The sequence below is a fragment of the Macaca nemestrina genome, chromosome 13, assembly GCF_043159975.1.
Source record: "Macaca nemestrina isolate mMacNem1 chromosome 13, mMacNem.hap1, whole genome shotgun sequence".
In the NCBI taxonomy this organism is placed as follows: Eukaryota; Metazoa; Chordata; class Mammalia; order Primates; family Cercopithecidae; genus Macaca; species Macaca nemestrina.
The window spans coordinates 28,637,618-28,662,785 of record NC_092137.1 but is presented as its reverse complement, the minus strand read 5'-3'; the positions used below and the strand labels follow the sequence as shown (position 1 = coordinate 28,662,785).

Here is a 25,168-nt window from a genome sequence, read left to right as displayed (position 1 = left end):
AGCACAGAGGAGTTGAAAATGCCCTTACTTGTTCACTTCTAATGTGCTGTCGTGATTGTCCTCTAAGGCCGTGGAGTTAGCAAGTAACAAAACCAGATTTTGAAATCTGCCTGACAACAGGTTGTCAGATAAATTAAAGCAAAGTTCTTGACAGTAGGGACTCTTCATAGCCCCATTGTGAGATAAAATAATGACAACCTAATTGGATCTGACAAGAAACAACACTGAAACGATCAAGAAGTCTCTATCGAATACGGATATATATGTACCTCTTCTAGTGATAATAAGCCGCACCCCCAGGTGCAGGTGGCACGTTAGGATAGAAGCTAATGATATGAAGCCATATGGATTAGCAAGACATTTAAAAACTAGGCATTCAGGCCAGGCACGGTGGCTCACGCCTGTAGTCCCAGCACTTTGGGAGGCCGAGGCAGATGGATCATGAGGTCAGGAGTTTGAGACCAGCCTGGCCAATTTGGTGAAACCTCATCTCTACTAAAAATACCAAAATTAGTTGGTCATGGTGGCATGTGCCTGTAGTCCCAGCTACTCGGGAGGCTGAGGCAGGAGAACCACTTGAACCCAGGAGGCAGAGGTTGCAGTGAGCCGAGATTGCACCACTGCACTCCAGCCTGGGCAATAGAGTAGACTCTGTCTTAAAACACAAACAACAACAAAAAACTAAGCATTCGGTCCATAGTAACAAACTACTACACTCTTTAACACTTTTTTTTTTTTTCCAAACGGAGTCCCGCTGTCACCCAGGCTGGCCACTGTGCCCGGCCTAACTACACTCTTTAAAAGCAATGTTTGAAATAATTCAATACCTCTTAAATACCTTTTTGAATTCAATACCTCTTAAAACTTCACTAAACGTAATGATAAATATTTACAGATTTTCTTCTGCCCTTTTTTTTTTTTTGGTTTCTTACTAGCAAAGAGCCACATGCCATAAATGACTAAAATGAAACAAGTGAAATCACATAACAATGAAAAGAATAGGTAATTCTCTGTACACACAGTTGGAAGATGGATAAAAAACATTGCCAAGAGTTAGAACAAATTATGAAGCCTTGGGCAACTGGACACTATAGATTTTTTTAAACACATCTTAGACTATTTATTAGATCGTTTCAGTTATGAAATATACATAGTTGCTGTGTGTGTGTATATGTACCATAGAAAGAAAAATGTATCAGTGAGGATATTCTCAACAGAAAATCACTTCTTTAGTAAAAATAATGTTTTGGAAAGAACGATGGACATGTCCTTACTAATAAGTTACTGCTTTGACTAGAATAAAAAGATTACTGGGTAAAAATACATACAATAGTACCATAAATGAAATTCCTTCACTGTATCACTTCCTGGTGAGTTTTTGCAACAAATCCAGAAGTACACAATCTGTGATAGTATACCATCAATGTGCTAATTGTTACAAGAGCAAGACTTACAAGTATAGAATTCTTGTTTGGTAATGAAATGGAGAGTCACCATAGAAGTATTTCGGCAATGTGCTTAACAGCTGTCAAGCTTGAAGGTGAATTCTGCATTTTAAATCAATAGACAGCTGTTCAAACTTGCTGAACTGTTCTGTGATGACAATTGGTTGTCAGTAATATGTTACCTAACAAATGTTTTAGAAAAAATATACCGACTTCATAGTAAAAGGAGAGGACATAATTGTTTTTTGAAAGTTACATGCAGTGTGGGACGTGGCAATTTTTTAAAAAGGTCGGGGGAAAGTTGATTTTTGAAATAAATGTTTGGAAATGTTGCCACGGTTACGTGATGCTGTAGATAAAAATGAGCCCCAAGTATATCATGTCTCATATCTATGTACATTAAAAAAGTCTGGAAGTAGACTTTTTAAACTCTCTCTAAACATTTCAAAATGAAGAGTATCAGTGGGGTTTGAACTCATTTGCAAAAAATGGAGCAGCTTCTCTTCCAGAGAAAGAATACAAATTTAAAAAAAAAAACCCAAAACATAAGTATTAAAATAAATAAAAAGAACACCTTTCAGTTAGGTTGCCATCCTCCTCAATAATGATTGACATAAGCCAGATGGGGTGGCTCACGCCTGTAATCCTAACACTTTGGGAGGCCAAGGCGGGTGGATCATGAGGTCAGGAGTTCGTGACCAGCCTGGCCAATATGGTGATACCTTGTCACTACTAAAAATACAAAAAATTAGCCAGGCGTGGTGGTGTGTGCCTGTAATCCCAGGTACTTGGGAGGCTGAGGCAGAAGAATCGCTTAAACCCAGGAGGCAGAGGTTGCAGTGAGCCGAGGTTGCACCATTGCACTCCAGCCTGGGTGACAGAGCAAGACTCTGTCTTGGAGAGGGGAAAAAAAAGACATCAGGGAGAAGGGTAGTCTATTGGTGACATTTTAACAGAAATCTTTCTATAGTTGAATGAGAATCATTATTTATGTAATACAACCAAGAAGAGGGATCTTCCATTTCGAGTTACTCATCTTTGTAAGGAACCTTACAAGTAAAACTAATGATGTTTTAAATCAAGATTTTAAAAATAGTGAAACATGGCTGGGCACGGTGGCTCAAGCCTGTAATCCCAGCACTTTGGGAGGCCGAGACGGGCGGATCACGAGGTCAGGAGATCGAGACCATCCTGGCTGACACGGTGAAACCCCGTCTCTACTAAAAAATACAAAAAAACTAGCCAGGCGAGGTGGCGGGCGCCTGTAGTCCCAGCTACTCGGGAGGCTGAGGCAGGAGAATGGTGTGAACCTGGGAGGCGGAGCTTGCAGTGAGCCAAGATCACGCCACTGCACTCCAGCCTGGGCGGCAGAGCGAGACTCTGTCTCAAAAAAAAAAAAAAAAACTAGTGAAACATTCACTCAAAATACTTGGCCTTATAACATATTACTATTTTAGCAAAAGCAAAATGCTTACTTCATCTTAATCTTGTTCTTTACAATTTTTATTTGGTGATTGTTTTGTGATTTATATAGTATGTAAATTATATGTGTATATAGTAATACCTGCATATTGTGGACCCTCCATATCTATGGGTTTTGCATCTGTAGATTCAATCAGTCTTGAATTGAAAATATTTGGAAAAGAAATTGTGTCTGTACTGAACATGAAGAGACTTTTTCCTTGCCATTATTTTCTAAACAATACAGTATAACAACATTTACATAACACATTGTATTAGGCATTATAAGTAATCTAGAGGTGATTTAAGGTATACAGGCACACCTGTAATCCCAGCACTTTGGGAGGCTGAGGCAGGTGGATCACTTGAGGTCAGGAGTTCGAGACCAGCCTGGCCAACATGGTTAAACCCTGTCTCTACTAAAACTACAATAATTAGCCAGGTGTGGTGGTGTGCGCCTGTAATCCCAGTAATCCCAGCTACTCAGGAGGCTGAGGCAGGAGAATTGGTTGAACCCGGGAGCTGAGGTTGTGCCACTGCACTCTAGCCTAGGTAATAAGAGTGAAGACTCCATCTCAAAAAAGAAAAAAGAAAAAAAATAGTATACAGGATGATGTACATAGGTTATATGCAAATACTGTGCTATTTTATATCAGGGACTTGAGCAGCTATGAATTTTGGTACCCTCAGAGGATCCTAGAATGAATCCCCATGGATATGGAAGGACAACTGTGTCTAAAACTTGTAAATAAATCTCTATATTGATGTGCATGTGCTAACATTTTTTGTGGGTACAGGTACATTGTCAAAGTGGTGATCCCTGCACAGACTGTGAAACCTTGCAGGCAGTCGTCCAGGTTTCCTCATGGCCTGCCCAGGAGACACATCAGGAGGCTCAGCCGTGTTGGCTGAGTGACTGACTGAAGGAATGGAGGTGTATAGGGGAAAAGGTATTCCTGGCATAGGAACAACATAAATATCCATTTGGGGTGGGGGAAATACTGAATCAATCATCTGGCAGAATAACAAAAGCAATAAAAAATATGAAAACAGAAGAGGCATTTATGACTAACGCTAATAATATCTAAACTTACTGAGGGCTGATGATGAGCCAGGCAGTGCCCTGGCCTCTACACCCAGGACCACCCCAAATTCTCACACCAGCCTCGTGAGGTAGAAGTCAGCCTTAGGATGCCAGTGGGGTTGATTTCACAGGCACCTGTGGTGCCTTCTGAAAGGAAGGCTGCCCTGGGGACAATTTGGGAAACTGTGTGTGTCTCCCTAGGGGATTTCAGACCCAAAGCGATCCTGATCATGTGCCCTGCTGTGTAAAATGAGTTGCAGAACTAGAACCGGAAAAGAAAGGTCATAATTGAGCTTTCATATATAATGACGTTATCATCCATCCTCTGGTCACAGGAGACATGCTCTGAGCAGTTTTCCCAGCAAGTGGAAAAAACCAAGTTGCCCTGCAGGCATTGCCATGGGGCCATTCCACCTTCCTCTCTAGCTGGTTGAGATCTCTTGGCCTCCTCCCTTTTTCTGCCCACAGAGAGAGGACAGAGGTGCATGGCCTGTCACTCCAGCTTTTGAAGAGCACAGAGAATCAAATGGTTCAGGCAGGGCCAGCGTCGTGGGTGTGTGACCCATGAGTCACACAGGGACCCACGTTCAGAAGGGCCTCCTGCTTGGTTTAATGCTCTGCTGTTGCTGTCTTAAAATTCATCATTTTTCAACAAGGGGCCCTATATTTTAACTTTGCACTAGACCCCACAAATTCCACCACCAGTTCTAGGTCTGGGTCAGGATGGGGTATTCCTGACAGGGCCTGGCTTGGGGGGCTTGTTCCAGCTGGTAGCAGACCTCAGGCCCACTGCCACATTTGAAATCAAGTCTAGAAATGAATTTAACCTCAGACCAGACTGAATAATTGTGTTACAAAGTCCCCTGGCAGAAGTGGCAGAGAAGGCATTTGCCTCCCACGGTGATTTGGGGTTTGGGGGGGGTTAGGAGCCTGCCCTTCCTTTATTCCTGGATGCTGAGATGTTCCTGAAGTTTAGGGCCCACCCAAGATGCTAGCGCATGGAGGCTGTACTGTCAGGTGCTTTCGTTGACTTTTTGGGACATTAGTGAAGACAGATAACTCAGAATAGAATTTTAACAATGCTTGAAAGAGCAGTCAGAGGCAGGCTGTGTGGGCGCTGTGCCCATCATGGAGTGTGGGACCCAGAGTTGCAGCCTTAGTTGTTCCACCTAACAGAGGGACCTCCCTGTAGGCAGAAGCATAAGGCTAATACTTTTCTTCCAGGCTTTGGATGAAAGTGTCTGGAGAACCCAGGTGGGTGATGTGTGGTGGAGCATGGTGGGGAGGGGGTGCGGGTTGGCAGGTCTAATGGACACACTTCCAGCCCGGGCTTGCACACGGGGAATGAGAATAACTACAGCTTCACTTATCAAGCACCTGCTCTATGCCAGACACTTTCACACACTTTCTCATTTAATCCACAGACAGCCTTTTGGGGAGGCATGATCCCATTTTGTTACAGCTGAAGCAATAGGGTCATTCCTAATTACTCAGGATTAGAATCATTTTTCTCACTCCCATCTTATCCCCTACTCCCTGAGGAGTGCGGATTCTTCAGTCATTGAGGTTGATTGTATTTCAGATCTTAATTGACCATAAAAAATAAAATTCAAATGACTAAAACACTGGAATATTTAGGGGATTCCTTAATTTCCTCTCCTTTTCATCCTCCTCACTTTCTTTTCTGTGTCTACTCCCCTGAGCACTGTTGGAAATAGTTCTGACAGCAGCATACTTCTTGCTGGATGACGTAGCCAGGGTCCAATAGTAGTAGACTCTAGGTCTCTCCGAGATGGCAGACAGGCTCTTGCTATGTCACAGTGCCAGTTGCCAGAACAGTGGATCGAGCTTAGAGTGACTTATTCGGTGTCTTCTGAGCACTGCACCAAGATGGGAGTGGTGGGAGTGGAGCAATGGAGTGTCATGCTTTTGCTAAGCCCTGGCAAGCTAAAATACTTTTGCTAATAGATACAAAACTGGTTAATGTGCTATAGAGGCATAAAACCATAACCCTGAGGTTATCTTTTTTTGCCCGTCAGAAATCCACAAGTCAACATAACTTCATAGTGTTCAGGCTCTAATTAAATAGTCATAAATGGCAAAGTCAAACACAGGTGCAGTCTATATAACTAAATATTTCTTAGAATATGGTTAAATAACATTGACAGGACATGTGGTCACTTATTTCTAAGTTTGAGATACATTTTCTTAAAGATATAGTCACCCCTCCTTATCTACGATTTAGTTTCTGTGGTTTCAGTTCCTCAAGGTCAGAAAGTCAATAGTAGCCTAACCTCATTCCCCTCACTTCATCTCATCCTGTAGTCATGGTACCATCTCACATCAACATCAACACAAGAAGGGTGAGGAGGCGAGAGAGACCACGTTCACATAATTTTTATGGTATATCATAATTCTTTTATTGTTGTTCATCTCAAGTTACAAATTAAACCTTATAGGTGTGTATGTATAGGAAAAAGCATTGTATATATAGTTCAGCACTATCCATGGTTTCAGGCATCCAGTGAGCCACGGGGTTCTTAGAATGTATCCCCTAATAGGCCAACCACGGTGGCCTGTTACACCTATAATCCCAGCACTTTGGGATGCCGAGGCTGGTGGCTCACCTGAACTCAGGAGTTCAAAACCAGCTTGGGCAACATGTCGAAGCCCTGTCTCTACAAAAAATAGAAAAATTAGCTAGGCATGGTGGTGTGCGCCTGTAGTCTCAGCTCCTTGGGAGGATGAGGTAGGCAGATCGCTTGAGCCTGGGAGGTGGAGATGACAGTGAGCTGAGATTGTGCCACTGCACTCCAGCCTGGGCAACAGAGCAAGACTCTCTCAGGGGGAAAAAAAAAAAGAATGTGTCACTCACTAATAAGGGGAGGCACTGCTGTACTGTACTTTGCTTACCTTACAAGTTTGTGGTATGGATCAAATAAGAACATATTAAAATGTTTTGTTAACTGTAAGGTGCCAGGTATATTTTAATTATTGTGATTATTTTACAAAGCCCCTGAATCATATTGTATTGGAATTAATACTGATATAGAAAAGAGAGAGCTAATTATTGAATACCTATTTTTTGAGTATTGTTTTTATCTCATTTAATTCTTACAAAAAGACTGAAAAGATACAGAACATGCTTCATTTTCTCTGTAAGGATTATAACAGCACCTACTTCAAGGGGCTATTGTGAGAATTAATAAAAAATACAGACTTACTGCTTAAAAACCAGTACCTGGTATACAATAAACACACAAATGTTGGTTCACTGAGGGCCCAGCCTGTCATTTGAACACATTTACTCAAGTTTATTTCTCTCTAATAACAATGTATTTCATTTCTGGAAGTTTTATCTGGACTTAGTTCTTTCATAAATCTGCCTTTATTTTTAAAAAATAACATTGTGTTCTTGCCTCATGTTTTAAATTCCTTTTGTCTTTATCTTTCCAAACATAGTCTTTTTTTCAATGTTGCTGTTATGTAAAATGTGCAAGTCTAATCTTGCTAGTTATTACATTTGATTCTCACAGGGATTTTTTTTTCTAACTAAATGATTTATTAGCTGCTAGAACAAGGGTATTCAATCTTTTGGCTTCTCTGGGCCACACTGGAAGAAGAAGAATTGTCTTGGGCCACACATAAAATACACTAACACTAAAGATAGGTGAGGAGCTAAAAAAGAAACACACACACACACAAATCTCAACATGTTTTAAGAAAGTTCACAAATTTGTGTTGGGTGGCATTCAAAGCCATCCTGGGCCGCATGTGGGCTGTGGGTTGGACAAGCTTGTGCTATAATGTCACACATACACTAGCAAAAGAAATCTTAGTCCCCATAATGTTTTAAATCATAGATTATTGGCTGGGCACGGTGGCTCACCCCTGTAATGCTAGCACTTTGGGAGGCCAAGGTAGGTGGATCACCTGGGGTCAGGAGTTTGAGACTAGCCTGACCAACATGGCAAAACGATGTATCTAATAAAAATACAAAAATTAGCTGGGCAAGGTGGCGCATGCCTGTAATCCCAGCTACTCAGGAGGCTGAGGCAGGAGAATTGCTTCAACCTGGGAGGCAGAGATTGCAGTGAGCCGAGATCGTACCACTGCACTCCAGCCTGGGGCACAGAGCCAGACTCTATCTCAAAAAAAAAAAAAAGAAAAAAGAAAAATCATAGATGATTAGAGATAGCTGAGTTTTTCAGAGCAGTTGGAAGCAGAGGAACAATGGTGCCATCATGACATCGTAGGTCTTTCTTTTATACCACATTTATTTGCAATTTGGCCCAATTCACTGCTGGAACTGGTGGTGGTTTTATTTTTCTGGGTTACCACCCTACTCTGGGCTCCGGTATTCATTTGGACAAATGCCGCATTATGTAATGAAAGTACAACTCTGGGCCAGTTACTTCTTCCCTGAGTCTTCGTTTCCTTCTCTGTAGAAAGGGAATGGTAATAGGGATGTGTGAAGTTTCATTATTGTGCACGACGGTGCCCACCACAGCATAAGCACTTTATGTCAACTTTTATTAGCATTTTCTTTGTACAAATCTTTTCTCACTAACATTTATATTCGCTAGTCAAGTGTAGCCTGATGTCACAACTATCACAACAATGTAATCGCTATCAACTCCTCATCCTTTCCATCACGTCCTCTAACCCATATCCAGCTCATCCATTCTTATTTTTCCTGGCCGCCTCCTGGTCCCCCATATTCACGATGCTCATCTCTCCACCTACACAGAGTTTCCCCAGTCTGGACAACCCCAGTCCTTTTGGTAGCCATTCTCCCTCTTTTCAGAGCTCAGAGTTCCATGTCCTTTGGGAAGGCGTGGACCAGGTTTAAGCCACACGAATCTTTCTTTTCTGAATTCAGAAGCCTCTATGGGGAGTGCCATGGACTGTGGCTTCCTCAGGATTTGGTGGCTTTGCTCATGGCGTGGCTGTGGGTGCCCTCCTAGCTAGACTGGACATTTTCCTACAGAAAAACAACAGGGCGCACAGCCAGTGTATGTACGTAATACCACCAGTTTCAAGTGGGCGCTTCTCACGTATTTTTAATTTTTGGCTTCTTAGCACGTACTTGCTGGGAATCTGGTGCCTGGTTTGTGGCTGTGTCTGTGTCGCTCCAGAAAGGATTTCTTTGTTTTGCCAAGTGTTCTCTGGCGAACCAGCTGGGACCATTTGTTGATGTTTTAGTCTGGATTACTCTGGCAGTGTGAGTTCCAACACCCTCCCCTCCCCACACCCAAATGAGGGGCGCCTGTGGTTATGGATCCTTGCAGCTTTGAAGTAGGAGCTGCTGGAAGAATAGAAACTTGCAAGAAAGAAAAGGGCTGGGGGAGGGGAGGGGCCGTGAAGCGAACTCCTAGACTTCATATGTTACCTTTGTCATTACACTGTCTCAAGCCAGGAGTGTAAGGGTTACCTTTGTCGTTACACTGTCTCAAACCAGGAGCCTAAGGGTTACCTTTGTTGGGACACTGTCTTAAGCCAGGAGCATAAGCTGGGATGTGTGACTCGGTCACCACGTTTTCCAGTCTATAGGAAAAAGTAGGGGAACGCATGCTGTTCCCATTGTATAGAAACAGACACTGAAGCCCAGAAGAACATGGAACTGGGTGTAGGTCCTCCAGGTTCTCTGTTGTGCCAGAAAGAGGTAAGATGATGAACCTCTCTGAGAGGAAGGCGGGCAGTCTCCACCCATATGTTATTACCCCATTTCCCCAAACTCATCTCTGGGTCTCACATCTTCCCCAACAGTCTGGGCCTTATCCCAAGTCTTCACAGAGGAAAAAGGCCATTTTCATTTGTGCAGCATTTTAGAGTTAGAGGTTTACACACAGCTCCTTACTTTTCAGCAGTGCTGTGAGATAAGCAAAATGTGTACTCTTATTCCAATTTTTACAGATGCGGAGTCTGAGAAACTGGGCTCAGGCTGGCGAAGGCAGCTTCAGGGCACAACATTTCAGTGTTGCATCCGGGATTCTGACTCAGGCTCTTTGTCAGCCCGGACTTCAGGATCAGAGAGAGGTTTAAAATGCAGATGATGTCTACCTCCCTGGATTCTTTTATGGTGAAGTGAAATTCACATGATACACAATTAATCATTTTAAATGGAACAATTCGTGGCCTTTAGTGCATTCACAATGTTGCGCAACCATCACTTCTATTTTCAAAGCTTTTCCCTTTACCCGCTCCCTGGGCTTTTGTGCAGAATAAAAGACACCATCTGTGGAAGGCCTCCAGCGCGGGGCCTTGCCCCTAGCAGGGGCTCAGTGAATGCAGCCTATATTTTCAGACTCTCTCTAGCTTTCTCTCAGAAACCTGGTCATATAGAAATAGGATTTTTTTTTCCTAAATTTAGCACCTTGAGAAAATCAGGTTGAGGATATAGGAGGTATTTGTGTCTCAATCATTTTTTTTCCTTTTTCTCAAAATGACATGTGAAAGTTGCGCTCTCCCAAGAAACTGTCCCCGAAGAACCCTTTCTATTCTTTAAAACAAAGAGACACATTTACCTACTGATGCCCTAGTAGTTACACATCATTGCATGGCTTCTTGGTTACTGAAGGAGTTTGACTTCTCGGCCAGGCTGTGACATGCACAGCCTAGGAGGCACCTCAGTGCTCTGCATTGTCCTGGACACAAAACAGTTGCTTAATAAGTATGTGTTGGATTGGACTGAATGGTGGCCAGCCAGCTCCAAAATTCCAGCCACCACCTGGTGACCAGTGTTTTTTCTGCCTTTGAAATAGTGAGTTTGGTGATTTGAGGATATATGCTCGTGGTGGCAGGCAGTTTGGGCTCTGACTGGCCGTGGCTTGGGCAGCCCTGCCGGAGGCAGGCCACGAAAGGCGGCAGTTCTCACACCTGGGCTGCACAAGAGATGAAAGGCAAGTGCTTCACACAGGCAAACCCAGGAATAAAACAGCTTTGAACTTTATTTAAATATACCCCTTCCAGGAGCATAGGCCTGGAAGAAGCCCAGGCCCCGAGAAGTTGTGACTATCCCCTGGGGCTTCCTATGGCACCAGGTGTCGAAGCATGTCCTGGTGGCTGGGAGTGGCTGGGGCGGAGGGCAGTGAGGAGAGTGGCTAGGGAGGACCCACCCCTGGGCCTAGAGGGCCACAGTGTGCAGGCTCACTGGAGGATCTTCCCTCCGGCCACCTCATCTGCACCTCCAGACCACTGTCCCGATGACGCCGACCACAAGGCCGACTCCCGCCGCCACTGGCACAGCCCAGTAGAGCACATTGGGGGCTTCTTCAGCCTGGTCTGGGAGCAGCTGGCTATTCCGCAGGGTGTAGAGGTAAGGGCTCTCCTGTGGAGGGGGTGGCAGTGGAAAGGACCTCGGTGAACCATCCATCACCAAGCCAAGACTTGCCTAGTCCCCATCCCTGAGATGCTGTGATAACCCTGCACGTTTTCACAGCACTTCCCTTTTGTAAAGCTCCCTCATTTACGCTGTGCCCAAACCTTCTTTAGCGGGATGGGCCTCTAAAGAGGTCAACACACAGTTAGAACCTTCTTTTGGTTTCTCACCAGCATTTTCTTTGCTGTCAAACCTGATTTTGAAAGATTGAGAACTGATAGGTGACCAGTGGCAGAGAGCCTTGGGGAGCCTGTAGAACTCCTGCCTCTACTTCTTCTTGGTCACAACTGTCCCCATTCTCCCATCCCAGCATACCCAGAAATCAGGGAAGGGCAGCACGGAAGGACAGTTGGTTTTGTAGTAGATGAAAGATTCCCAAATCAGAAGGGCCGGGAGGGGAGGCATGTGGGCAGACAGTGTGCATTCCTGCCTTCCTACACCCCTCTCCACTCTCCTTTCTCTCACTGAATGTGAATTGGGTGCCTGCTGTGTGGAGCCCCCATGCTGGGAGCTGTGATGAGGGTTAAGATGTGATATCTTTTCTTGCGGCCCAGGAGGAAGGTGAGATGTGCAGAAACAATCACATCATAAAGGAGACTGGGTCAGTGTCTTATGAGAGGTACAAATAGAAAAGGAGACCCATATGGTTGAGTGTCTGGAGACAGAAATGGTAGGTAAGAGGTGAAACTGTAGCTTAGTGAAGGCAACATCTGGGCCTGGAGGGAGGCAGATGTTCTCATAGGCAGATGGAGGATGAACCACCAGGAGCAGATGGCAGAAGGAAAGTCCTGGACATGGGCACTCCCATCCTTGGGGGATGGATCCACTGGCCAGGAGTGTAGCATGTGTATAATGGAGGGAGGTGACCCTCCCTCTGGACTCTGGTCAATGGGCAGTAGGGATCAGGCAAGGATTTCAAGCAGCCTTGATGGGGCAAGTTATTTCCAGGAAGGTCTATCTGCGTCTGGCAGCAAGTGTAGGGTGGATGAACAAGAGGGAGAGGAGAGTTGGGGAGACAAGTCACAGGCTTCAAAGGTGGGCCAGGCGAGGGCGGTGGGTGTGGTGAGGGAGGAAGACCATTGCGGGCTCCAGGAACAGACACTGAGTCTTTTTTATCTTTGCCTGCCGATCCCCAGATCCTAGTATACTGCCTGGCACGGGAGAGCTGCTTGCTGCACTTTTATTTTTGAATCAGTTAGTCTGGAGTGCAGTGGCATGATCTCAGCTCACTGCAAACTCGGCCTCCTGGGTTCAAGTGATTCTCCTGCCTCAGCTTCTCGAGTAGCTGGGACTACAGGCGTCTGCCACCATGCCCGGCTAACTTTTGTATTTTTAGTAGAGACGGGGTTTAACTATATTGGCGAGGCTGGTCTTGTACCCCAGACCTCAGGTGATCTGCCCACCTCGGTCTCCCAAAGTGCTGGGATCACAGGCATGAGCCACCATGCCTGGCCTTGATGCACTTTTAAGACTGAGGATGTGTCGGAGCTTTCAGAAGGAATGGGTGACCCCAGACACCCGCCAGTGCTCATCTGCCTCCCTGACTGTCCTCACTTCGGCTGGAGCTGTTGAATGTCCTCTCCCCTCACTCCATGGCTGCCCACACCCTGAGAAGTTTCCATGGCAGTGGGGACAGGTGGGATTTGAGAAGATGGCAGTGAGTGAAGCTGCATTTGAGGGAGCCTCCCAGGGGACTCCTTTGTGCTTCTAGGGGACAGGACAACCCCCACCCCAGGCACCTCTGTTCCACCTGGGGCAGGAGGGATGTTTACTCACAGGAGAGGGGCACTTGAGTTTGGCTCGGCTGTGGGTGAAGTTGTTGGAGGTAGTCTTGCGGCCCACTGGTTCCAGCTGGAGAGAGAGAAAGGACAGCTTGATTCTCTCCAAAGCTGGGAGACACTTTCCTCTCTGAGGGGGTGTCTCACACCAGAGCCCCTCCCTTGGGAAGGGGGTGGGGGGGGGGTAGAAAACAGCAAAGTGGCTGGTTTTGGGCCTACAGCAGGGACCCACTAGCCTGGGGCTGAGCGGGAGCTGACGTATGAAGCACAGAGGGACCAGGCAGCCTCTGTCGGCAGGGCAGGACCCTGAGTCTGTGCCCCTGGATTTGCCAGGTACAGCGAGGCCCAGGAGAGGCCACTGGTCCTGAGTCCACAGGGAGTCTTTGGAAGGGTTGGGGCCATCTCTGGCTTCCTTTGTGAGTGGCTGTGATTGTAAGACACCGTGTTCTCAACTTTATAAAATGATGACAATCCTACTTACCAACTTCTCGAAGTGCGTGGGGCTAGTCAATTTCAGGAAACTTTGGAAACATATTGGTTACAATGACATCATTACTACACTTGACTTATCAACCTTAGGAAACCGGAGTTTCTCACTTGAGCCACTTTGTATGTTTTCCACATAGATGAAAAGATTTATTTGAAATATTCCTGGGTGTAAATACTTTTGATCCCAGGACCCTCTGAGGATGAGCTAGGAGCTGCTGTATCCCCCTCCCCAGCATCTTTTAGCCAGTAGCCAGGCCCAACATGTGGCCAGCACTGAGAAGAATGAGCCCCTACCACTGTCACCTATTCAGAGTCTGTCTGGAACATCTAGCCTCCACTCTGTGTGTATTCTGCCTGCTCCTGACCACAGGGTATTGCCAAGGAGGGAGGTGAAAGTTCACGATCTGAGCTCATGACCACACCTGGCCCATGATCTCACTTTCTGTTGTCTGAAAGTCTTTTACACCGTTCCTTAGTGACACAATTGGAGGAGGGAGGGCAGTTCTGTTCCTGGGAGAGATGCCAGGGTAACTAGACTGAGCACAATGGGCTGGGATCCAGGCTCTGCTGGTAACGGGCTGTGCAGTGCTGGGAAGGCTACTTCTCTGAGGTTAGGGACAGGCATGACATCCTGTCCTGACACCTTGGTTTGTTGTGAGCATCAAATGAGAAAATGGCATGAAAGCACGTGTGATCGGGGTGGCTTACATACATAAGGTAGTATTATTTCCACTTTCTTAAGAGCTGAGGACACGCAAGCCTATCGTAAACTCAAGCCTATCGTAACAGTGACAGAATAAATGCTAAAGATCAGGGTGGCTGATTCCTAATGCTGTTCCAGGAACCCAGGAACTAATTCACACAGAAGATGATCATGATTACAAGGGTCTGATGAATGTGTCAGTTTCTCCCTTTCTACTGGTTCCTTCTCAATAGTACACAACCTGCTCTGACATCTCCCCTCCTTCCCCTGTTCTCTCTTTGATCCACATCCCCTCCAGTGACCTTGGCTGTTATTTCTCATAACTTCCTGAAAGAGCTTTCTATAGGTGCTGGCAGCACTTCCTAATCTCGCCTTCTCTCTGCTGCTCACTCCAGCCAGTCTGCAGTCTCCATCGCTGGATGGAAGCTCTGGCCCTGGCCACCAACGATCTCCATATAGGTAGAGCCAAAGGTGTTTTTGCTGTGTGTATGTGTTCATCTTGCTTGGCTTCTCAGGAGCATTCATCAAAGTTGACAGCGTTCTCTCTCTCTCTCTCTCTCTTTCTCGACACTGACTTCTCTTGGCTCTCTGGACACAGCATTGTTTCTCATTTCCTTTCTAACTCCACACTCTCCTCCTCCTCTCTCACTGGAGTTGAAAGCTGGAATGAATGCCCAGGGCTAGGTAGTTGGCCTTATACTCTTTTCTACCTATTCTTTCTCTAGGAGCTCTCAGTTGATCCTGTAGTGGTTGCTTTTTTTTTTTTTTTTTCTTTTTTTTTTTGTAGATGGAGTCTTACCCAGGCTGGAGTGCAATGGCACAATCTCAGCTTACTGCAACCTCCGCCTCTGGGTTCAAGCGATTCTCTGGCTTCAACCTCCCTAAATAGCTGGGATTACAGGTGCACGCAACCACGCCTGGCTAATTTTTGTACTTTCAGTAGAGACACGGTTTCACCATGTTGGCCCTCTATGCTAATAACCCCACTTTTTTTTTTCTATCTCCAGCCTTGACTTCCTCTGTGAGCTCTAGACTTCTGTATCCCGATACCTCTATGTGGATGTCCGGAAAGCAGTTCACACCATGTCCAAAACAGAAGTCTTGGTTTGTTTCCTCCCAAGCTGATTCTTCTCTACCTGCTCAACCATCCACCCAGTTTCTTAGACCCCAAACCAAAAAGTCATCCTTGTTCCTCTTCCCCATCATCCATCCGCCAGCCCACGACACATCCTAAACCTCACCGCTTCTCTCCTCCTCTGCCCTGACCCTAGTCTCAGCCCCCTTCCTCTCTCACCCATCACCAGCGGCCTCCTAGTGGTCTTTCCAGATCCACCCTTGCTTTCTTCCAGTCCAGGGGTACACAGATCCGGGGGTAAGCCAGAGCATATCCCCTTCCTGCTTAGAAGCATCCAGGGACCTGGCCCCTGCCCAACTCTTTGACCTTGTTCACTTCCCTCTGGTCACACTGGCCTTTAAGTTCCTCAGACACTTCAAGCTCATTCTTGACTCTAGGCCCACATGGGTCCTATTTCCTCTGCCTGGCAACCTCTTGACGTGCACTTCTCAATCCAACGTCACTTCTTCAGGGAGGCCTCCCTCTCCCCCACCATTACTCTGTGTCACATCGCCCTGCTTGAGTTTTTCTTAAGCCACAGATGTGGTCAGAAATGACCTTGTTGATTATCTGTCTTTTCCCTACTATCCTGTATGTCCCATGACAGCAGGAGTCATCTTTTTTCACTGCTGAGTCCTCAGTACCTGGAGCAGTACCTAGCACACAGCAGTGCTCAGTAAATTCTTGTTGGATGGATGGATAGATGAATTAATTGAAGTCACAGAGATCTGAGTGGAGAAGCTTGGCAGGGGAAGGCTTGGAGCTGGTCACAGGGAATGAAATTGTTTTTCTTAGAACCAACCTTTCCTAAGCCAGGCACTGTGGCTACCAACCACGTAGCAAATGACAGGACTGGGCAGGGTGTAATGGACCTAGGTGGGCCACTGGCCTGTCCTGGAGATTCAGAGGTGGCTTCCTGCAGGAGGTGGCACCTGAGTTGAGTGGTGGAGTGGGGAAGGGCAATCCAGGAGAAGGAGGAGAGCAAGAGTGAGCAGAGGTGTGGACCACCACGGGTGGTGCAGGACGCTGCTGGAGTCACTAGACTGCAACATGTGAGGCAGATGCTGGTGGAAATGGTAGCCAGAGAGGTTAATCAGGTGAATCAGGCCAAGTCCCAGAGGCCTAGTGTGCTGTGGAATGGGGCCTGGACTGCCTCCTTCAGAGGTGGGAGGCTTTGGAAGTTTGAAAGCACGGAAGTGACTGGGTCAGGTTTTTTTTTTTTATACAGATTACTTGATTTCTCTGTAGGGACCAGATCTAAGGCAGTGGTTCATAAACCCTGCACATTAAAATAATCTCAGGAGCTTTCACAAAGTACTGAATCCAGCTCGCACTCCAGACCAATTAAGTCAGAATCTCTGGGGATAAGCCCGGTCAGGCACTGATATTGTTTTTCAAGTAAACTTTTTTTTTTTTTTTTTTTTTTTTTTTTTAATTTGAGGAAGACTTTTACTCTTGTCACTCAGGATGGAGTGCAATGATGTGATCTTGGCTCACTGCAACCCCCGCCTCCTAGGTTCAAGTGATTTTCCTGTCTCAGCCTCCCAAGTAGCTGGAATTATAGGCAGGTGCCACCACGCTTGGCTAATTTTGTATTTTTAGTAGAGATGGGGTTTCACTGTGTTGGCTAGGTTGGTCTCAAACTCCTGACCTCAGGGGATCAGCCCGCCTCGGCCTCCCAAAGTGCTGGGATTACAGGTGTGAGCTACTGCACCTGGCCTCAAATAAACTTTTAATTGAAGCTAACATACACATAGAAACTAGTACAAATCGTAAGTGAGCAACAGGTGTAAGTTTTGATAAAATGAACATACCAGCATCCACTCAGGCAATAGACTATTAGAGTCCTCAGAAGCTCCTTTCCGCTTTCTTTCAGGACCATTCATCCCCCAGTGAGTCTCTACACCATCATGCTGACTACTAACCCCATATGCCAAGCTTCTTGCTTTCGAACTTTATAGATATTATTGTATGTTGTTTAAGTTTGCTCAACTGTCACTTCTTCAGTGAGGCCTCCCTCTTCCCAGCCATCACTCTGTGTCACATCGCCCTGCTTGATTTTTTTTTTTTTTTTTAAGTCACAGATGCGGTCAGACCTGTATGGTATTCCTCAGTATGAATGTGCCACAGTTTATTCATCCATCCTACTGTCAGTGGACATTTGGGCAGTTTCTAGTTTGGAGCTGTTTATAAATAGTGCTGCTGTGAATATTCTTGTGTATATCTTTTGGTGGACACATATATACCTTTCTTTTGGAGATATACCTAGGATTAAAACCATTGGATCACAGGAAATACATGTGTTCAGCGTTATTAAATAGACCAAAGAGTTTTCCAAAGTGGTTATAGGCACTGATTGTTTTTAAAAGTCCCTGGATGACTGGGCGCAGTGACTCACACCTGTAATCCCAGCACTTTGGAAGGCCGAGGCGGGTGGATCTCCTGAAGGCAGGAGTTCAAGACCAGCCTGGCCTGGCCAACATGGCAAAACCTTATCTCTATTAAAAATACAAAAATTAGCTGGGCATAGTGGCATGCACCTGTAATCCCAGCTACTTGGGAGACTGAGGCAGGAGAATCGCTTGAATCCAGGAGACAGAGGTTGCAGTGAGCTGAGATCGTGCCATTGCTCTCCAACCTGGGCAACAGAGTGAGACTCTGTCATTCATTCATTCATTCATTCATTCATTCATACATACATACATACATGTCCCTGACTGATTCTAATATGCAGCTGGAGCTGAGAGTTGCTATTCTAAGGGCTGTAACTCTGAAGACAGGGATGTCAGTCAGGAGGCTGGAGCTGTCACCCAGCACCTGGGGAGATTCAAACACTGGCTGAGAGCAGGATTTCTGCAGAAGAGGGAGCAGGCAGCAGTAGAGGACTAGGCCTCGGGAAAGAGAAACTCTTGATAAGACAAAAGAAGGCAGAGGAAGAGGAAAACAGCCCCTGGTGCTGCTGGTGCTTCTGGCTTTGCCTTTGCAAAGGTCTGGAGAAGGACGTGAAAGGAGAGGCGGGAGGTGAAATAGTTTAAAGTGCTTTTTGTTTCCCAGTAGGGAATCCTGGGAACATCAGCCAAAGCCTGCAGACACTATGTCATAGGACTCTAATTGTGAGACATGAATTCACCGGGTATATATGTGCTTAGCAGGTTGGGAGCAGCGGGGAGGGTGGTGGTGTGGCCAGGTCGCCAGGAAAGGACTAGGAAAACCTGGACTCTCATTCCTCCTTGTGCCATGAACAGTCTGTGTTACGTTGGGCAAACTGCTTCGTGTCTCTATACTTTAGTTACAGAATGTTCTGGCTAGATGACCTCTCAGTCTGTTACAGCTCTAATGGTCTGTTATTTATTTTCTGTTACTCTAGGGGTGAAATTCCAGCCAGAAGCCGATCTGAAAAGTTGGCATGATGCTATAGCTTTATGTCTGAGATTGGCTTTGGATGAAAACATTAGACTGTATAATTATTTCCCCAAATTATAGAGCCTAGGATAAGAAACCCCTGGATGGCTTTAGTTTTGTTTTTGTTATTTTGAAGTTTGGGCTACGGCTGAGATAATAATGTCTGGGGAACCATGGACAGTCTTGTTTCCACAATAGCTCCAGTGCAGTGTTTACGTTTTGTGTTCATATCTAAACTCCTCCCACTTATCTTTATGAAATAAAGGCCTCTTACCTGGGTGAATGGGAAGAGCTACTGAACCGCTTTGGAAGAGAAGGCCAGAGTTACATATATATATTTTTTTCTTTTCTATTTGTTTTCTGAGATAGGGTCTCTCTCTGTCCCCCAGGCTGGAGTGCAGTGGTGCCATCTCGGCTCACTGCAGCCTTGACCTCCCATGCTCAAGTGATCTTCTCACTTCAGCCTTCTGAGCAGCTGGGACTACAGGCATGTGCCACCATACCTGGCTAATATTTTGATTTTTTTTTTTTTTTTTGGTAGAGATAGGATCTCCCCTGTGTTGCCCAGGTTGGTGTCTAATTCCTGGGCTCAAGTGATCCACCTGCCTCAGCCTCCCAAACTGCTGGGATTACAGGCATGAGCCACTGTGCCTGGCCAGATCTACTTTGTTAATTCACATGAAGAGAAACCAATGGACTCTTTTTCATGTTCCAGCCATCACTATGGCTGTCCAGCCCCAGGAGATTCCTGAAGGGTCCCAGCTTTAAGCAGACTTGGAGTTCCACCTGGGTAGGAAGGCCATACCTTGATGAAAAAACTGGGAAGGAAGGGCCAAGGGCTTAGCTCTCTTTGGCTCTTCTTGGAATCTGTGGATTCCCTTGAGGTCTCAGGGGAAAAGGAACAGGGAATAGGTACCCTTTCTTTGGGAGGATTTTTACAAAGGAATAAAGTCACATGATTCAGCCACTGAAGGACAACTAGCCTTCAAAACAAAGTCCACAAAAGAAACAGGAATTATACCATATCAACTGATTTAAAAATTGTGGGGCTAACTCACAGATATTTTGGTTGCAATCCAGAGTCTTGGGCTGGAAGAGTACAACAGAGGTTTTTGGAGTGGGCAGATATGTGATGTCCATGGAAGGAAAACCCCAGGACAATGGAAGTCAACATAAGCTGAGTGTGTCATTAACTAGGCCAAAGATAAAGCCAGTTTACATGCTGTTCTTAAAAGAGGTTGCTAGAGAGGAAGAGATGGCGTAGCTAAGGAGAAAGTCAATATTGTGAGTCAGCCGAGTGAGATGCTGGACACACTGGATGAGCTGACAGGGGTGGGAATGTTTGCACAGCAGTGGTTGGCAGAGACACTCTGGGCCTGAAACTGTGATAAAAGGAGCTGGAATGTAGCTTGTTTAGTTGTCATAGGACAAAGGAAGGAACATACAGGTTGGGGTGGGGATTGTGTTACCCACTGAGCCTGGATTAAAAGAAACCATTGGGTTGGGAAGGCATTTCATTTGCTCTGTGCGAGAGGATTCAGTTGTTGGGGGTGACAGGCCAAGTGCTGTGCAGACACCATTCAGTTGTTGGTGGCCAGCCACAGAGGGAAGAGTGGAAGCACCAGCCAGGTGTCCCTGAGAGACCCCTGGTCTGTATGTTCATTTCATAAGGTACCTTCTCCCCATCAGAAAGGACTGGAATAGGTATCAGCCTGGGAAAACAGGCTGTGTGGATCTCCACTTTGCAATGTTTAAAGAAATGAGTTGGGTATGAGTTGAGCCCAGAGTCCTTGGAAGGCTGATGGTGCTGACATTTGCCGAGTGCCAGCTATTGTGCTGGGTGCCATGTACACATGATCTCAGTGCGTTTTCTGAGACCTGTCTTGTTTTCAGTTTTATAGATGTTGATACAGGTGGCCAGAGAGATCGTTTGCCCAAAGTCACACAGTCAGAGGTGGAAGTCGGTATTTTCATCCAGCCAACCTATTTGATTACAAAGGGATCCCCTCACAGTATCTGGGCATTGCTGAAGGCGCAAAGAATAAAGGTGTGTGTGTGTGTGTGTGTGTGTGTGTAACTTTCAAAGGGTGTTGGATAAATATAGGGTATTTTCCCTTTGGAATTAATCTATCAGGACCAAAAAGGTATGCTGCCATTTTGGGCTTTGGGGAGAAAGGAGCCATGTCTCCAGTAGGTTTGCCATTGTGAGACAGAGAGTCAATATCCTTGGATTTCCCCTTGACAAGGCCCACCAGGCCCTCGGCTGCTCACCATGTTGTTCCAGAGTGCAATGGCCATCTCGGCATGCCCACGGTCTGAGAAGTGAAAACAGTCCTCGGAGAAGAAGGTGAGGTCAGTGTCCCCTCTCTGCAACCAAAAGGCAAGGAGGTTACCGTCCTGGGAAAGGGCTCTGCTACCTGAGCCCCAATCCCGCTCCCAGCAGGTGCCCTGGGCATGTCTCCTTTCATCCTTCCAACTCTCCTGCCAACTGGCTCAGATACTGCTGGAAAAACTCCCAGAATTTGGAATTTTTTTTTGAGACGGAGTTTCGCACTGTCAGCTGAGCTGGAGAGCAGTGGCACGATCTCAGCTCACTGCAACCTCCGTCTCTGCCTCCTGAGTAGCTGGGATTATAGGCGCCCACCACGACGCCCAGCTAACTTTTTGTATTTTTAGTAGAGGCAGAGTTTCACCATTTTGGCCAGACTGGTCTCAAACTCCTAACGTCATGATTCACCTGCCTTGGCCTCCCAAAGTGCTGAGATTACAGGCATGAGCCACTACACCCGGCCAGAATTTTCTTTTTAAACAGACATGAATTGGACCCACCCATAGTCTCTCCCTTTTCTTGCAGCACCCCTATCCTAATAGTTGAAAAGAGTAATATTTTTAGGAAGCTTTCCATTCTATCCCAATCCAGAAAATATCAGGGCCAGGCCTGGGGAGCTTAGTCACTATTGATTTCCTTTCCAACTACATCTGAGTTCCAATCACAGCCCAGCCCCCACAAAAAGGAGGTAATGTGGAAAAAGCCACCCTCAGGAGCCCTCTTGGAGAGAGATGGTGAAAAAAAATGCCCACTTAAAGAAGTACATCCATTGTCTGTGATAAGGCCTCCATACACGAGCCTCCCTGAAATGCCCGCGGCTCACCTCGTTCAGTGGTATGAGTGTGTTTTGGAAGAAAGGCTGGACCACAACTGTGAAGTCCTCACGCTGTGTGTATTGGTGCCAGTAGGAGAAACTGGAGATGCCATTCTGGGGATGGAGAGAGAAGCTACTCAACCCTCTTGGCAAGGCTGCACAGACAGGGTTCAGTCCTGCTGTCTTGGATTGGTTGTGACAGGAGTCAACTCACCCTAAACGACAGTGACTTTAAGGCCCTACTCTAGTGGGATGCATGCATGCTTTTATTCTCCACCCATTCATGGGCACCTGCATTTCAAGGCCCTATCCTGGTTCTCAGGCTCAGAGATGAGTTGAACCCAGCAGCTCCTGGTGGTAGAAGCTCCCTATCCGCACAGCTCCACCCAGTCCCATTCCAAAGCCTCTGCCTGCAAGGCTGGGTCTGAGCCACTGACCAGATTGCCTGGGCCAAAGGCCTCCTCTGCTCACTACATGAAGAGGTCAATTAGAAAATGGGGCTGCAGGTCAGATGGGGAGCATCTCAACACCAGCTCCCAAAATGCTCGCGAACTTTGGGGGAGGAGAGTTCATGGTGGCTGGATTTAAGTACCCAAGCATGGAACATAAAAGGAACAGACTAGATGTACTTGTCTTCAAGGAGTTTCTCATCCATCTGGGAACATAAGACAAGATGTGAAAACATGAGGACCATTTGGGGCTTTCAGGGCCCATCAAGTACAGACTGAATGTGATATGGGGAGATGTCTGCGGGTGAAGTTCAGGCAGGGGAAGCTCCTCAGAGGAGGGAAGCAGACTTGCCTTGTGAATGAAGGCAGGTCAGTTTGCAGAATGGAAATGCTACCTGAGCCTGAGAGGGAATAATAGAGGCAGAGACATAAGCAGGAGTGGAGGTGGGGAGATGGAAGGGGGTAGAGAGAGGGCGAGGAGAATTTGAGGTAGAGGTAAGTAGGGCAGGGTTAAGCCTTTTTCTCTTTTCGAGATAGGGTCTCACTCTGTTGCCTAGGCAGCAGTACAATGGCATGATCATAGCTAATGGCAGCTTCCAACTCCTGGGCTCAAGCTGTCCTCCTACCTCAGCCTCCTGAGTAGCTGGGACACCCAGCATGAGCCATTGTGCTGGGCCTAAGCCTTTTGTTTTGAATGAAGGGAGGGGAGGAAGTGAGTAGTAATTATTACACATGGTTCTGCATGGGGAAAATGGGCCCCACCACAAGGAGTCTACTCTGGGAGTCTCTTGCTGCCTGCCTGCTAGGAGGAGAGGATTCTCTCAGCTTCCACTTTAGGGTCTCTCATTCCTTTCCCTGGCCTTGGTGTTCAGTTTGCAGGGATAAGTATTTCAGGGGCTGTGATCTGCTTTTAGGGAGTGGCTTGCTCTTGGCCAAATCCTGCTGAGCATTCGATTTCCGAGTCCTTGCTCAGGGAGTACAGGGCCCCCCGCTGGGTCAGTAGGAGAAGGGCTGCAGGGCTTACTTGGAGGTTCCAGTTCACTTTCTTCAGTTCTTGCTTCTCCAGGGAGCTTTGAGAGTGTCTGAGGCAAGTGCAGTTGTTCCTGTGAGACAGCGAGTCTTGTATTGAGGCTCCCTGGGGCACCGTGGCTCTGCCCTCCTGGGAGGCTGGCTCTGACACACAGCGCAGGCTGCCACCCCAGGGGCCTGCAGCCTGTGCTGCCTTACCTGGGGCAGGGGGTGACACACAAGTATTCCCACAGTACACCTTTGACAGACTCAGACCCAGGTTCAGAACGCTAACTCAGGAGCCCTGAGGTCCAGAGGATGCTTGTTCATAGAGAAAGTGGGAGAGCTGGCCCCTGGCGCCTGGACCTTCTTGTGGACAGACGCCTATTCCCCTTCCTCCTTAACTGCCCTAGGAAACCAGCCTGGGATTTCTCCAGAGCAGGACTGGGTGGGCAGGAGACTGGAGTTCAGGAAACCAGCCACAATGGCTCTCTCTGTGCCTGGGTTTGGAATCACTCCTCATGTTCCTGGGGCCTCTCAGCTCTTCCTGCAACTGCTTAGGACTCTCCCTCAGGGCTCCAGTGTGGGAAGTCTGTGGAAAGCTGGGGAGGGCCACCGGCTAGAAGCAGTCCTGACAACATGGAACATGATACAGACAGACTCTGGAGGAGCTGTTCCCTGCAAGAATGGGAACCAGCTGGTCACCTTTGCAGCAAATCCATTTGAGCCCAGGTATAGGATTCCTCAGCTCCCTGGAGAACCTCCTCTCTCATAGCAATACTCACTCAAACTTTGGGAGGCCCTCTGCCCTCAGAACATGGCAACTTCCAGCCCCCGACAGGAGCTCCTGTCCTGCCCATCAGCACCTTGCCTCCAAGCCCAACTGTCAAGGACAGGTCCCATTAAGGATGGAATAAGAGCTATTTCCTAAGACCCTGCTCTCGGTAGGCCGGGTATCTTAATTGTTTCCTCTTGCCCTCACATCTACCTTGCAGGGAAGGTGCCATCTCCCCCACTTTACAGATGAGGAGCACAGAGGCTCGTAGAGGTTATGTGGTTTGTTCAAGGTTCCAAGGCTCCTAAATGGCAGAGCAGTTGAGGCCGGAGGTAGCAGCCTTGAAAGCTCATGGCCCCATGCTGCTGCTCAACAGGGAGCAACATGCTGAGGTTTGACCTGGCAATCACTGACAATGTCAGGGAGCCTTAAGGATCATTTGGTCTGTCTCCTTCTACAGAAAAGCAAACAGGGGTCCAGAGAAATGAAGCGTCTTGCATACAGTAGGCATTCACAAATGTAGAGGTACTTCCTGATGTTGTCCAAGCCCCTGAGCCATGTCTGCCCTCTGGCAGGCCTGCCTGGCTCTGCCTCAACTGGTCTCCTTCTCTGACGCCTGCAAGCCCTCCTCACCCCAGGTGCTCTTGCCTTGGGATGGTGACCTGTCTACTTACTGAGCCGGCAGCATGGCACATTTCCCGCCTTGGCCCTGGAACAGGCTGGCCAGCTCCATGACCTCCACCACGTTGACGAAAGCCCTTGGCAGCTGCAGGGAGCGGAGGGTGGCTTTGTTAAGGCACTGGCTACTGCCGGGAGGAACCTGGGGGTCATCTGCAGTCCAGTTCCCACCCCCCAATTTTACCAATGAAGAAACAGGCCCAGAGGGTGGATGTGACTTGTACTATCTCGCTGAATCTTCTTGAGTGGCCCCGCTTT

General features: G+C 47.0%; 1 protein-coding gene across 1 annotated transcript in view; it reads right to left on the bottom strand.

Moving 5' to 3' along the window:
* Positions 1–10,922: 10,922 nt before the first annotated feature.
* LOC105479730 (phospholipase B1) overlaps positions 10,923–25,168 on the bottom strand; it is a 149,822-nt gene continuing 135,576 nt past the window's right edge. Inside the window, 6 exon segments of the mRNA XM_071076106.1 lie at positions 10,923–11,320; positions 13,148–13,222; positions 21,129–21,224; positions 22,010–22,114; positions 23,474–23,552; positions 24,907–24,998. Coding sequence (XP_070932207.1) covers positions 11,117–11,320; positions 13,148–13,222; positions 21,129–21,224; positions 22,010–22,114; positions 23,474–23,552; positions 24,907–24,998 — 651 coding nt within the window. The 3' untranslated portion in view covers positions 10,923–11,116.